Here is a 15,172-nt window from a genome sequence, read left to right as displayed (position 1 = left end):
TGACAAAAGATTTACAAAAGTTTCTGGGGAAACATTTGATTCCGATGGCTCTGATGACCCAAATAGGTCAGCCTGCAATAAGGCAGAATATGGAAGATACACTAGTATCAGGATGGTAAAATCGTATGGCTACGAACGAGCAGGGCTCGAGATTATAGACGGAGACCGAGACAAGGAAATTATGAAGACAGAAACCCAGTTGGAACCTACAATAGGAAGATGAACCCCAGAAATGCACGGGGCATGATAAATCGATGTTTTCGATATGACTCTCAATACCATTATGCTTTCAACTGTCCAACTCGTTATGATAGAGTGTTTGAAGCGACACATGACACGGAAGAGTCAGAAGAGGAAAACGATAGTGACCTGAAAGAAGGCATTGTCCTCTTGACAAGCAGTTTTACGCCGGTAATGAGAGTGTTGGTTGCAGAATCCTTCAACTGTGCTGTATTGGACAGTGGCTGCACATCTACTGTGTGTGGAATTGACTAGTTAAAATGTTACCTGGACTCTTTGAATGCTGAAAATCGTAACAAGGTTAAGGAATTTGAAAGTTCTACAAGCTTCAGGTTTGGGGATGATAATACTCTGAAGTCGCTGAAAAGAGTGGTGATCCCTTGCAATATTGCCGGAGTGAATCATTTCATTAGCACGGATGTTGTATCAAGTGAGATACCTTTGCTTCTGAGCAGACCGTTGATGAAGAAAGCACACATGAAACTGGATATGGAACAGGATAAGGCAACAGATTTTGGAAAGACGGTGGACTTACAATTTACACAGTCGGGACACGATTGTATTCCATTACTGACAAATAATTTTTCAAGTAGAGTGGTTAAGGATATGTTAATGGCAGTTGAAAATGGGACTTTAGCTGATAAAAAGCTTGTGGTATTAAAACTGCACAGGCAATTTGCACATCCGTCTCCTCGGAGGCTGAAAGATTTATTAAAGGATGCAGGGGTAAGGGATGACGACTATACTAAACTGATAGAACAGGTTAGTGACCGCTGTGAAGTTTGTAGGAAGTACAGAAGGACACCAGCATGACCGATAGTAACCCTACCTTTGGCCAGGGATTTTAACAACATTGTGGCCATGGACCTTAAGATCTGGGATAAAGCAAATAATATATTTATTTTGCATTTTGTAGATTTAGCAACCAGATTTAGTCAACCAACGATTGTACGAAGTAAAGAAAAGAGAGTAATTCTGGATCAAATCATGGAAAAATGGTTAGGGACAGGAATGGGTCCACCGGCAAAATTCCTTACGGGCAATGGGGGAGAATTTGCTAATGATGAGTTTAGGGATATGTGTGAAAACATGAATATCAGAGTTATGAATACGGCTGCAGAAAACCCATTTAGTAATGGTGTCTGTGAAAGAAATCATGTTGTCATCGATGACATGATTCGGAAAATTTTGGCAGATCGACCAAATTGCAGGCTAAATTCAGCATTAGCATGGGCAGTACATGCAAAGAATTCATTGCAGATGGTTGGGGGCTACAGTCTTTACCAATTAGTGTTTGGTAGAAATCCTAAAATTCCGTCCATTTTGGATGACCAGCCTCCAGCTTGGGAGGGGACTACAATTAGCTCTGGTTTTGCAGAACATTTAAATGCATTACATAGCAGTAGAAAAGCTTTTTTGGAAGCAGAAGTCTCTGAAAGAATTCGCAGAGCTTTAAGACATAACGTACGGCCATCAGATGCCGTTTTTCAGCAAGGAAGCATGGTATACTATAAGAGAGACAATTCTAATGAGTGGAAAGGCCCAGGGAAGATCATAGGCATCGATGGCAAAACAATTATTTTGCAACATTATAATCAAACTGTTAGGGTCCATTCATCAAGGATAATGGGTACAGATTACAAATTTTCAAATTTAGACAGAGCAGACAGACATGACGAGGAACCAGAGTCATCTGGTACGCATGTGTTACAGAACTATGAGGACCAATTAACTGATATAGGCAGGGTTTCTGTGGAGGAACACAACACTTCTGATGAATTAAAACAGGCCATTTTTCCGAAAGGGCAACTGCCAAAAGTTGGTACAAAAGTGACATACTTGCCTGAAGGGTCTAGTCAATGGAAGGATGCAACTGTTATTAGTAGAGCAGGGAAGGCCACTGGAAAGTATAAACATTGGTTGAATGTACAGCATTCAGGGGAAGGAGTCAAGACAATGGATTGGGAAAACAAAGTTCAAAAATGGAGGGTACAGAAACGCAGTGCCAGTTCAGATAGTACACGGATAGTGAACAGGTCCGCAGGAAAAGGTCGAGAACTATTGAAAGGACATCCCACAGCAGAAGGGAAAGATCAAGCAGTAGCAGTACAGAGCGAGATACCAGGCGGGAGAGGGGACGTAGTTTGTCAAGATCTCGGAACATGAGTAAGACTACGAATACTAATAGGAGTAGAAGCCCACATGCACGTGAGATTTTGGTGGCTTCAAATAAATTAGATGAAAACGTTATTAAAGAAGCTAAACAGCAAGAATTGCATAGTTGGGAGTGAATTTGGGATATACACGGAAGTACCGGATAGGGGACAAAGAGCTCTATCCCACAGATGGATTTGCACAGAAAAGGTTCTTCTGGATGGAACTTATAAGGCAAAGGCCAGGCTTGTGGCAAGGAGATTTGAAGAAAACGTAGATCAGGATTTTCGGGTAGATTCACCTACAGCAGGAAAGGTTATTTTAAAGATCTTCTTGGCTCTATTAGCCACAAAGGCATGGGAATGCAAATCTATAGATACAAAAGCTGCCTTTTTGCAGGGGCATCAGCTCCAGAGACATTTATCTCCGTCCTCCTAAAGCAGCAGCTAACACAGAAGGGGTACTCTGGAAGTTGAACAAATGTGTATATGGATTAAATGATGCATCTAGAGTCTGGTATTTTTCGGTAAGGTCAGTTTTGTTAAAGTTAGGCTGTTGCCAGTTGAAAGCAGATGCTGCAATGTTTTACTGGCACTATAAAGGAAATTTTTCTGGCATTTTTATGATGCATGTCGATGATTTTTTGTGGGGTGGGACTAGTGATTTTGATGCTATAGTAATCTCTGGTTTGAGGAAAGAATTCAGGGTTGGAAGTCAGGCTTCCGGTGCATTTAAATATATTGGACTGGAAATTGGACAGAATAAGTTAGGGGCAACTTTACGTCAGCTATCTTATTTGGAAAGCATCAGCCCAATAGCAATTAGTCGTGGCTGAGTTTCACAAAAAGACACAATGGTTTCAAAGATAGAAAAAGAGCAACTGCGAAGTTTAATTGGGCAACTGAACTGGTTAGGTAGACAGACTAGACCGGTGTGAGTTTTGATGTCTTAGAGTTGAGTACAAAAATGAATGATACCAAAGTGGAAGACATAATAAGAGCAAATAAAGCGTTGGCCAAACTAAAAATGCAGGAGTATGTTTTGAAGTTCCCAGTTTTAGGTGACCTTAGGCACTTGAAACTCATAGTTATAGTGATGCGTCCTACGCAAATTTATGTGATGGGGTTTCAAGCGCAGGAGGTTTTATAATTTTCTTTTGGGGAACAATGGTAAATGTTGCCCACTTGTGTGGGAAACAAAGAAAATAAGGAGATTGATAAAAAGTACTTTGGCTGCGGAGACGTTAAGCCTTGTAGAGGCGGTGGATATGGCTTTTTATATAAGTATGATATTGACAGAAATTTTGGGATTAGGGGATTTGGGTAATACACCTATTGACTGTAACATTGACAATAAATCCCTGTGGGAAAATGTGCACTCTACAAAAAGTGTCAATGTAAAGAGGTTACGGATAGACATCGCAAGTTTGAAGCAGATATTGGACAGAGGGGAAATAACAAAAATTAAATGGGTCGACAGGAGCTATCAACTGTCAGGCTGTTTTACGAAAAGAGGGGCAAATTCACCGAAACTTTTGGATATTGTTATTTGAAATTGCTTGTTTCTGTGACTGTTTTTTTTTTTCTTTCTCGTCCAAACAAAAATAAAAAGGGGGGGGGGGACATCATGTGTGTGTTTTTGAGTTTCTTCAAATTTTGTTTTCACCAAATTTTTTTTTTCTCCAAGGAAGGGGAGACTGTTAAGTAATGGGTTAAGAGACATTGCAATTAGTTGTCTCATTTATGTTAAGTATCCATTAATTGACACTTATATGTAAAGGGACTTCAGGTGGCCTCTGGCAGGTGGTGTGTTGTTAAGAGTTTTGTGCAGAGGCTGTGGAACTGAAATAAATGATGTTTGGTGAAAAGGAAACAAGAACTTTAGACTCTTCATTTCACAGCAACTAAAACGTCTAACATCGGTGGGTTACTGCTCCTCTCGGAGGGGCTCCCTGGAGCAGGATGGAGACTGGGTGCCAGCTTCCCAGGGTGTGGTGCAACAGCAGGGTGGGGACTGGACACCAAATACCCTGGGTGCTGCACTCTGGTGTAAGGTGGGGACTGGGTATCAACTCTGCTGGGAGTCAGCTCCCAAGTATAAGGCTCTGGGGCCGGATGGGGACAGGGTACCAGGTCCCCTCAGTACCTTGATAAGTATGTGCCTGTCAGGCAGGGAGGAAGTGGTCGAGCAAGGGAACCATGGTTTACTAAGGCAGTCAAAACACTTGTCAAGAGGAAGAAGGAGGCTTATGTAAAGATGAGACATGAAGGTTCAGTAAGGGCGCTCGAGAGTTACAAGTTAGCTAGGAAGGACCTAAAGAGAGAGCTAATAAGAGCCAGGAGGGGACATGAGGAGTCTTTGGCAGGTAGGATCAAGGATAACCCTAAAGCTTTCCATAGATATGTCAGGAATAAAAGAATGACTAGGGTAAGAGTAGGGCCAGTCAAGGACAGTAGTGGGAAGCTGTGCTTGGAGTCCGAGGAGATAGGAGAGGTGCTAAATGAATATTTTTCGTCAGTATTCACACAGGAAAACGACAATGTTGTCGAGGAGAATACCGAGATTCAGGCTACTAGACTAGAAGGGCTTCAGGTTCATAAGGAGGTGTTAACAATTCTGGAAAGGGTGAAAATAGATAAGTCCCCTGGGCCGGATGGGATTTATCCTAGGATTCTTTGGGAAGCTAGGGAGGAGATTGCTGAGCCTTTGGCTTTGATCTTTAAGTCATCTTTGTCAACAGGAATAGTGCCAGAAGACTGGAGGATAGCAAATGTTGTCCCCTTGTTCAAGAAGGGGAGTAGAGACAACCCCGGTAACTATAGACCAGTGAGCCTTACTTCTGTTGTGGGCAAAATCTTGGAAAGGTTTATAAGAGATAGGTGTATAATCATCTGGAAAGGAATAATTTGATTAGACATAGTCAACACGGTTTTGTGAAGGGTAGGTCGTGCCTCACAAACCTTATTGAGTTCTTTGAGAAGGTGACCAAACAGGTGGCTGAGGGTAAAGCAGTTGATGTGGTGTATATGGATTTCAGTAAAGGGTTTGATAAGGTTCCCCACGGTAGGCTACTGCAGAAAATATGGAAGCATAGGATTCAGGGAGATTTAGCAGTTTGGATCAGAAATTGGCTAGCTGGAAGAAGACAAAGGGTGGTGGTTGATGGGAAGTGTTCAGACTGGAGTCCAGTTACTAGTGGTGTACCACAAGGATCTGTTTTGGGGCCACTGCTGTTTGTCATTTTTATAAATGACCTGGAGGAGGGCGTAGAAGGATGGGTGAGTAAATTTGCAGATGACACTAAAGTCGGTGGAGTTGTGGACAGTGCGGAAGGATGTTACAAGTTACAGAGGGACATAGATAAGCTGCAGCGCTGGGCTGAGAGGTGGCAAATGGAGTTTAATGCAGAAAAGTGTGAGGTGATTCATTTTGGAAGGAATAACAGGAAGACAGAGTACTGGGCTAATGTTAAGATTCTTGGCAGTGTGGATGAGCAGAGAGATCTCGGTGTCCATGTACATAGATCCCTGAAAGTTGCCACTCCGGTTGAGAGGGTTGTTAAGGCGGCGTACGGTGTGTTAGCTTTTATTGGTAGAGGGATTGAGTTTCGGAGCCATGAGGTCATGTTGCAGCGTACAAAACTCTGGTGCGGCCGCATTTGGAGTATTGCGTGCAATTCTGGTCACCGCATTATAGGAAGGATGTGGAAGCATTGGAAAGGGTGCAGAGGAGATTTACCAGAATGTTGCCTGGTATGGAGGGAAGATCTTATGAGGAAAGGCTGAGGGACTTGAGGCTGTTTTCGTTAGAGAGAAGATGGTTAAGAGGTGACTTAATTGAGGCATACAAGATGATCAGAGGATTAGATAGGGTGGACAGTGAGAGCCTTTTTCCTCGGATTGTGATGTCTAGCACAAGGGGACATAGCTTTAAATTGAGGGGAGATAGATATAAGACAGATGTCAGAGGTAGGTTCTTTACTCAGAGAGTAGTAAGGGCGTGGAATGCACTGCCTGCAACAGTAGTGGACTCGCCAACAATAAGAGCATTCAAATGGTCATTGGATAGACATATGGACGATAAGGGAATAGTGTAGATGGGCTTTAGAGTGGTTTCACAGGTCGGCGCAACATCGAGGGCTGAAGGGCCTGTACTGCGCTGTAATGTTCTATGTTCTAAGTCTGGAGCAGCATATAAAGAATGCAAGAACATAGTAACTAGGAGCAGGAGTAGGCCATCTGTCCCTTCGAGCCTGTACTACCATTCAATAAGATCATAGCTGATCTTTTTGTGGACTTAACTTCACTTACCTGCCTGCTCACCATAGCGCTTAATTCCTTTACTGTTCAAAATCGATCTATCTTTACCTTCAAAACATTCAATGAGGTAGCCTCAACTACTTCACTGCACAGGGAATTCCACAGATTCACTTCCCTTTGGGTGAAGAACTTTCTCCTCAACTCAGTCCTCAATCTGCTCCCCCTTATTTTGAGGCTATGTCCCCTCGTTCCAGTTTCACCCACCAGTGGAAACAACCTCCCTGCTTCTATCTTAACTCTTCCCTTCATAATTTCATGTTTCTATAAGATCCTCCCTCATTCTTCTAAATTCTAATGAGTATAGTCTCAGTCTCCTCAGTCTCTCCTCATGAGCCAATCCTCAACTTCAGAATCAACCTAGTGAATCTCCTTTAATAATACTAAAAATGATCTTTATTATTGTCACAAGTAGGTTTACATTAACACTGCAATGAAGTTACTGTGAAAAGGCCCTCGTCACCACACTCCGCCGCCTGTTCGGGTACACCGAGGGAAAATTCAGAATGTCCAATTTTCCTAACAAGCACATCTTTCGGGACTTGTGGGAGGAAACCGGAGAGCCCGGAGGAAACCCACGCAGACACAAGGAGAATGTGCGGAGTCTGCACAATGACCCAAGCGGGAATCGAACCTGGGGCCCTGGCGCTGTGAAGCAACAGTGCTAACCACTGTGATACCGGCCCAAATGCACACCCTCCAGTGCCAATACAACTTTTCTCAAGTAAGGAGACTAAAACTGTGCACAGTACTTCAGGTGTGGCCTTACCAGCACCCTATACAGCTGCAACATAAACTCCGTTTTTAAACTCCATCCTGTCATGATATTCAAATAAACATCATGGTGCAAACACACATACACACTGATGGACAGATCAACGGACCAATCAACACACACGCAACATCACAGCCAATCACAAGCAAGAGCACACGCACTATAAGGGGAACACCACAGTTCCCGCCCATTCCAGCAGGAGACAGCTCAGGGCACAGAGCTCACATGTGTCCCTCAGACATACACCATGTGTTGAGTGCCTCTCTAAGATAGTGTTAGGGCTGGGTCCACAAGTTAAAGGGTAAAGAACGAACCACAGTCATATGTTTACAGATGTTGTTATTGATAGTAATAAAACAGAGTTGTACCATCTGCAACCGTGTTGGTTCGTCTGTGTAGCAGAACACCCAACACGACATAGTACCAGGATTGGAACCCAGCAACTATGAGACCTACCTACACATCTTCAGGAATCCGCCATCCTGCGCCATGGACACCATCAGCCCGCCGCAGCCGCTCCAAATCGCTGGAAACCTCGGCATCAACTGGAAGCTGTTTAAACAGCGCTTCCGGTTCTTCCTAGAAGCCACGGAAAGGGAGAATGCTTCGGACACCAGAAAAATCACCCTCCTCCTCTCCACGGCAGGGCAACACGCCATCCACATCTACAACTCACTGGTGTTCGCGGACGGTGAGGACAAGACGAAGTACATGGCGGTCCTTCTTAAACTCGAGCAGCACTTCAGCGTCGAGGTGAACGAGAGCTTCGAGAGGTACCTCTTCCAGCAGCGCCTGCAGGGTAAGGATGAGCCTTTTCAATCTTTCCTGACACACCTCCGTATCCTTGCGGAGTCCTGCGGTTATGAGGCCACCTCCGATTCCATGATTCGGGACCAGATAGTTTTTGGGGTCACCTTGGGCACCCTACGCCAGCAGCTCCTCAAGATTAAGAGCCTCACCTTAGCCACCGCCATCGAAGCCTGCGTCCTCCATGAAAACACGACCAGCCGGTACTCCCAATTCCAGGCAGCCGAATCAGCACGGCAGGGGTCCTATGAGGACGAGCGGGTTCAGTCGATTGAGTTCCTCCCGGCCCGCGGCCCGGACGAGGGCAGCCATTTTGCGCGCTTTCCGTGGCCTCCCGTGCTTGTACACGCCAAAAGAGACGTTGACACAGAGGGACGTGACGCGCAGGCCCGCTCTACGCAGGACCGAACTGCGCATGCGCGATGGCACAACGAACGCCATGACATCACGACGTGCGGCAACTGCGGATCCGCACATTTAAAGCGGCAATGTCCAGCAAAGAATCGACAATGCCTCCGCTGTGGCAAGATGGGCCACTATGCTGCCTGCTGTCCAGCAGCTCAGCCAACAACGCTCCCCAATCCCGCCAGCCTCGCAGGGATGTGCGGGCCATTCAGCCTCCATACACCGAGTCATACCCTGACAATGTACAGACCGGTGATACCGACGACCGGGAAGCCTTCTGCGTCGCGGTCATTGACAGGAACCGGATGTCCCCACGCAGGACCCACCAACCGATGCCAGTGAACAGCGTTAATCCGGGTGATGAATGGTGTGCCACCCTAATGGTCAACCGATCACCAATCACATTCCGTTTAGACACTGGTGCCTCCACCAACCTCATAGCATGGTCAGCCTTCTATGCCTTGAAGGTCAGACCACCGATTCGGCCATCCCGTTGTCAGATGGTCGATTACAGTGGAAATGTTATCCCGGCCATGGGATCCTGCCAGCTTGAGGTCACACACAATTCACACACAGCCACACTGTCCTTTGAGATAGTTGGATCATCGAAGGACACCCTGCTAGGCGCACAGGCGTGCAAGGTTCTCCACCTCGTTCAGCGGGTACACACTCTGTCTCCAGAAGGCACGTCCGACTTCCCGGATGCAGAATTTAGGGCACAGCACCACTCGCTCCTCGCCCACAACCAGGAGGCTTTCGAGGGCATGGGCACACTGCCCGACACTTACAGAATACGGCTCAAACCGGATGCCACCCCGGTCATTCACGCACCACGTAGAGTCCCAGCACCACTCAAAGACCGCCTCAAGCAGCAGCTGCAGGATCTCCAGGACCAAGGAGTGCTTTCCTGGGTCACGGAGCCCACGCCATGGGTCAGCTCCATGGTGTGCGTTAAAAAGCCCTCTGGTGAACTCAGGATCTGCATCGACCCGAAAGACCTGAACAACAACATCATGAGGGAACACTACCCCATACCCAAACGGGAAGAGATCACAAGCGAAATGGCCCGGGCTAAAATTTTTACAAAGCTTGATACCTCAAAGGGTTTTTGGCAGATTCAACTGGATCAGTCCAGCAGGAAGCTGTGCACCTTCAACATTCCCTTTGGCAGGTACTGCTACAATAGGATGCCGTTTGGCATAATCTCGGCATCCGAGGTATTTCATAGAATCATGGAACAGATGATGGAGGGCATCGAAGGGGTGCGCGTCTATGTTGACGACATCATCATCTGGTCCACCACACCACAGGAGCACATCAGTCGTCTCCAGCGTGTCTTTGCTCGGATATGAGAACACGGCCTGCGCCTCAACCGAGCCAAGTGTTCTTTTGGCCAAACTGAGCTAAGGTTTCTGGGGGACTACATATCCCGGTCAGGAGTGCGTCCGGATGCAGACAAAGTGAGCGCCATTACAGCCATGCCGCAGCCGGCAGACAAGAAGGCAGTGCTACGCTTTCTCGGGATGGTCAACTTCCTGGGGAAGTTCATTCCCAACCTTGCCTCCCACACAATGGCTCTTCGCCACCTAGTGAAGAAGACCACGGAGTTCCAGTGGCCGTCCGCACACCAGAAGGAATGGGAGGAGCTCAAGCTTAAGCTCACCACAGCCCCGGTATTGGCGTTCTTCGACACCTCTCGAGATACAAAGATCTCGACTGATGCCAGCCAGTCCGGCATTGGGGCGGTACTCCTGCAACGGGACGACACTGCATTATGGGCCCCGGTCGCCAGGAGTGCCTGGGTTTGTTAACCGGCATAGATAAGGTCCACGACTACGCGCATGGTCTCCCTCAGTTCACCGTGGAAACCGACCATCGCCCGCTGCTCAGCATCATACAAAAAGACCTGAATGAGATGACCCCTCTCCTCCAGCGCATTCTGCTCAAGCTCCGGAGGTATGACTTCCAACTGGTCTACACCCCGGGAAAGGACCTCATCATCGCGGATGCCCTCTTCCAGAGCAGTGAGCACACCGCCCGATTCGGAGGGGTTTGTATGTCAGGTCGAAGCGCATGTGGCCTTCACATCGGCCAATGTGCCAGCTAATGAATCAAGTCTGGCCCATATTCGCCGGGAGACTGCGGCTGACCCCCTTCTACAACGTGTGATGCGCTACATGACGGGATGGTGGCTCAAAGGACAGTGCCCACAATTCTACAATGTCCGGGACGACTTGGCCGTCATTGACGGTGACCTCCTAAAGTTGGACCAGATTGTGATTCCACACAGCGTGCACAGGCTGGTCCTCGAACAATTACACGAAGGCCATCTCGGGGTTGAGAAGTGCAGGCGGAGGGCCCGAGAAGCTGTATACTGGCCGGGTATCAGCGTCGACATTGCCAACATGGTGCTCAACTGCCCCACCTGCCAAAGGTTTCAGCCGGCGCAACCCCCTGAGACGCTTCAGCCCCATGAGTTGGTATCGTCCCCCTGGACGAAGGTGGGTGTGGACCTTTTTCATGCGCTCGGCAGGGACTACGTCATCATTATAGATTACTTTTCGAATTATCCAGAGGTCATACGCCTGCACGATTTGACATCGTCCGCTGTCATCAGGGCATGCAAAGAAACTTTTGCTCGTCATGGCATTCCGCTTACTGTCATGTCGGACAATGGGCCCTGTTTTGCAAGCCAAGAATGGTCTTCTTTGCTGCTTCGTATGGCTTCACACACGTGACGTCCAGCCCTCTGCATCCCCAGTCAAATGGCAAGGCGGAAAAGGGCGTCCTTATCGTCAAGCGGCTCCTCTGCAAGGCTGCTCATGCCGGATCGGATTTCTGCTTAGCCCTGCTGGCCTATCGCTCGGCCCCACTATCCTCTGGCCTCTCACCAGCCCAGCAGTTGATGGGTCGCGCCCTCAGGACCACTGTGCCATCCATTCTTGTTCCTACACCCGACCATGCTCCAGTACTGCAAAGGATGCGACAGCAGCGTGCTCAGCAGAAGGTGGCACATGACACTCGGGCAACTGATCTTCCTGCCTTGGCGCCTGGAGACAACGTCCGCAGCCACCTACCAGAGGATGGCTGGTCGGCAACTGCCGAAGTTCTCCGACGTGTGGCTCCCCGCTCGTTCCTGGTTCGCATGCCGGATGGCTCCATTCGCCGGCGTAATCGCCGGGCTCTTCGCCTGCTTCCGCGCTCGCTACGTGATCATACACCGGTGCCACGCCCTCCTGTTGTTCCTGATGTCAACTTCGTGGAGCTTCCTGCCACCATGCCTATTCCTCTGTCGCCTGTGGCCAGGCCCATTCCTCAGCCGGGATCCTGACCCACCCTTGAGGCGGTCAACCCAAATTTGTCGCCCACCTACTAGGCTGGACTTATGAGCCTGTTTGAACATTGGACTCACTAAAGTGTTATGCCACAATGTTAATAGGTTTCTCTTTTGGCGTTACAGGAGTTCATTTTTGATGTTTGATGATTACACTTGTTTTGTTTATGGTACAACCTCATTGCTATGTTGCACCTGACAACATCTTCCTATGTATATAGTTTAGCCTCATGTACATGTTGTAGATATTGCACACACACATTCAGCTGCACTCAGTACACATCTATATTTATTACCACATCGGCACATATTCTTGTAAAAAAGGGGGGATGTCATGATATTCAGATAAACATCATGGTGCAAACACACATCCACACTGATGCACAGATTAACGGACCAATCAACACACACGCAACATCACAGCCAATCACAAGCAAGAGCACACGCACTATAAAACGGGGAACACCACAGTTCCCGCCCATTCCAGCAGGAGACAGCTCAGGGCACAGAGCTCACAACAAGCCACTCAGACATACACCATGTGCTGAGTGCCTCTCTAAGATAGTGTTAGGGCTGGGTCCACAAGTTAAGGGGTGAAGAACGAACCACAGTCATATGTTTACAGGTGTTGTTATTGATAGTAATAAAACAGAGTTGTACCATCTGCAACCGTGTTGGTTCGTCTGTATAGCAGAACACCCAACACGACACATCCCTCTATCAATAGGACAAAATTCCATTTGCCTTCGTAATTACCTGCTGCACCTGCAAACCAACTTTTTTGCGATTCATGCACAAGGACACCCAGGTCCCTCTGCACAGCAGCATGCTGCAATTTTTTACCATTTAAATAATAGAACATTTTGCTGTTATTCCTACCAAAATGGATGACCTCACATCTACCAAAAGTGAACTCCATCTGCCAGACCCTTGCCCATCACTTAAACTATCGATATCCCTCTGCAGACTTTCAGTGTCCTCTGCACATTTGGCTCTGCCACTCATCTGAGTGTCATCTGCGAACTTTGACATATTACACTTGGTCCTAAACTCCAAATTATCTATGTAAATGGAGGCAGATGGAGTTCAATCCAGGCAAATGCGAGGTGATGCATTTTGGAAGATCTAATTCAAGAGCGGACTATACGGTCAATGGAAGAGTCCTGGGGAAAATTGATGTACAGAGAGATCTGGGAGTTCAGGTCCATTGTACCCTGACGTTGGCAACACAGGCCGATAGAGTGGTCAAGAAGGCATACAGCATGCTTGCCTTCATCGGACAGGGTATTGAGTACAAGAGTCGGCAGGTCATGTTACAGTTGTATAGGACTTTGGTTAGGCCACATTTGGAATACTGCGTGCAGTTCTGGTTGCCACATTACCAGAAGGATGTGGATGCTTTAGAGAGGGTGCAGGGGAGGTTCACCAGGATGTTGCCTGGTATGGACGGTGCTAGCTATGAAGAAAGGTTGAGTAGATTAGGATTGTTTTTGTTGGAAAGACGGAGGTTGAGGGGGGACCAGATTGAGGTCAACAAAATTATGAGAGGTATGGACAGGGTGGATAGCAATAAGCTTTTTCCAAGAGTGGGGGTGTCAAGGGGTCACGATTTCAAGGTGAGAGGGGGAAAGTTTAAGGGAAATGTGTGTGGAAAGATTTTTACGCAGAGGGTGGTGGGTGCCTGGAACGCTTTGCCAGCGGAGGTGGTAGAGGCGGGCACGATAGCATCATTTAAGATGCATCTAGACAGATATGTGAACAGGTGGGGAACAGAGGGAAGTAGGTCCTTGGAAAATAGGCGACAGGTTTAGATAAAGGATCTGGATCAGCGCAGGCTGGGAGGGCCGAAGGGCCTGTTCCTGTGCTGTAATTTTCTTTGTTCTAAATTGTGAACAATTGCGGACCCAACACTGATCCCTGAGGCACACCACCAGCTACTTATCACCAATCAAAAAAACACCCATTAACCCCACTCTTTGCCTTCTGTCAGTTCACCAATCCTCCATGCATGTTAACATGTAATAAGTGTAGACAGGGTGTCAGCTCCCCAGGGTGGGGTTCCAGTTGTTCTGGCTGCTCTGGTCTCAGTTTCCAGTCACTGGGTCACTTACCCAGAAGAAGGTAGAGTAAATGATGAGGGTGAATTTGAGGCAGATGTAGTTGAAGCGTTGGCAGTGGTTGCTGTGTTTCGCCCGGGACCCCCTGGGCGCGCGTTCCATCCCGGCCGCACGCTCCACTCGTTCCTCCGCCGCGCGACCGCAACAAACATCCAAAACAAAACCGTTTCCGGTTCACCTGCTCGCGAGGCGACGCCCTCCCCTAGCGAACCTGGTGCATATCCTCCAATAAACGGACCCGTTTGCTCAGACTGACATTGCAGCAGCCAATCAAAGATAAGCAAAACTTCAATCTCAGGAGCTGCTGGTGAAGCAGGGCGCGGACTCTGCCGGCAGTGCCCAGTATTACACTGCGTGGTGTGGGGCGATATGGGGTTGAGATGGAGGTGACAGAGATATGGCGTTGGGTGATGAGGTGATATATTGGTAAGGGGGTTGGGAGTGATATAATAGTTTGGAGGCTGGCGTGATATGGTGTTAAGGGATGGGTGATTTGGGGAAGATATGGTGTGTGGGTGATATGGGGTTGGGGATGAGGTGATATATTGGTAAGGGATGGGGATAATATATGGTGGAGATATGGGGAAATGGGATGGTGGGATATGGGGTTGTAAGATGTGGTAATATGAGGTGGGGATATGGAGTTGGATATGGGGTTGAGGGATTGCTGATATGGGGTTCGGGGATGGGGATATGGTGTTGGGGATGGAGAGTATAGAGTGGGGTTGGGAGATATTGGGTTGGGGATGCAGAATATGGGGGTGGAGGATGGGTGGATACGGAGTGGGGTTGGGTGTCATAACTATCCTTACGACACTTGCAGCGTCAGGGATCTTGTATTGCAGACAAGGGGGCGAGGATGGCTTGAGCAATTCCCATGGCACTCACCACTGTTAAGTAATGGGTTAAGAGTTAAGTAATGCATTAAGAGACATTGCAATTAGTTGTCTCATTTATGTTAAGTATCCAATGATTGACACTGATATGTAAAGGGGCTTCAGGTGGCCCTTGTGGCAGGTGATGT

The 15,172-nt window shown here is 47.7% G+C and overlaps 1 protein-coding gene across 2 annotated transcripts in view; it reads right to left on the bottom strand.

Moving 5' to 3' along the window:
• tspan15 (tetraspanin 15) overlaps nt 1–14,314 on the bottom strand; it is a 240,636-nt gene extending 226,322 nt beyond the window's left edge. For both annotated transcript variants that reach the window (XM_072478768.1, XM_072478769.1), the window contains exon 1: nt 14,143–14,314. In XM_072478768.1, the coding sequence (XP_072334869.1) occupies nt 14,143–14,250 (108 nt within the window). In that variant the 5' untranslated portion in view covers nt 14,251–14,314. The remainder of the gene's footprint in view (nt 1–14,142) is intronic.
• Between the last annotated feature and the right edge of the window lie 858 nt (nt 14,315–15,172).

Source organism: Scyliorhinus torazame, chromosome 16 (assembly GCF_047496885.1).
Source record: "Scyliorhinus torazame isolate Kashiwa2021f chromosome 16, sScyTor2.1, whole genome shotgun sequence".
NCBI classification, from domain to species: domain Eukaryota; kingdom Metazoa; phylum Chordata; class Chondrichthyes; order Carcharhiniformes; family Scyliorhinidae; genus Scyliorhinus; species Scyliorhinus torazame.
The sequence above is the reverse complement of the archived record's forward strand: the minus strand, read 5'-3'. Positions and strand labels throughout refer to the sequence as shown.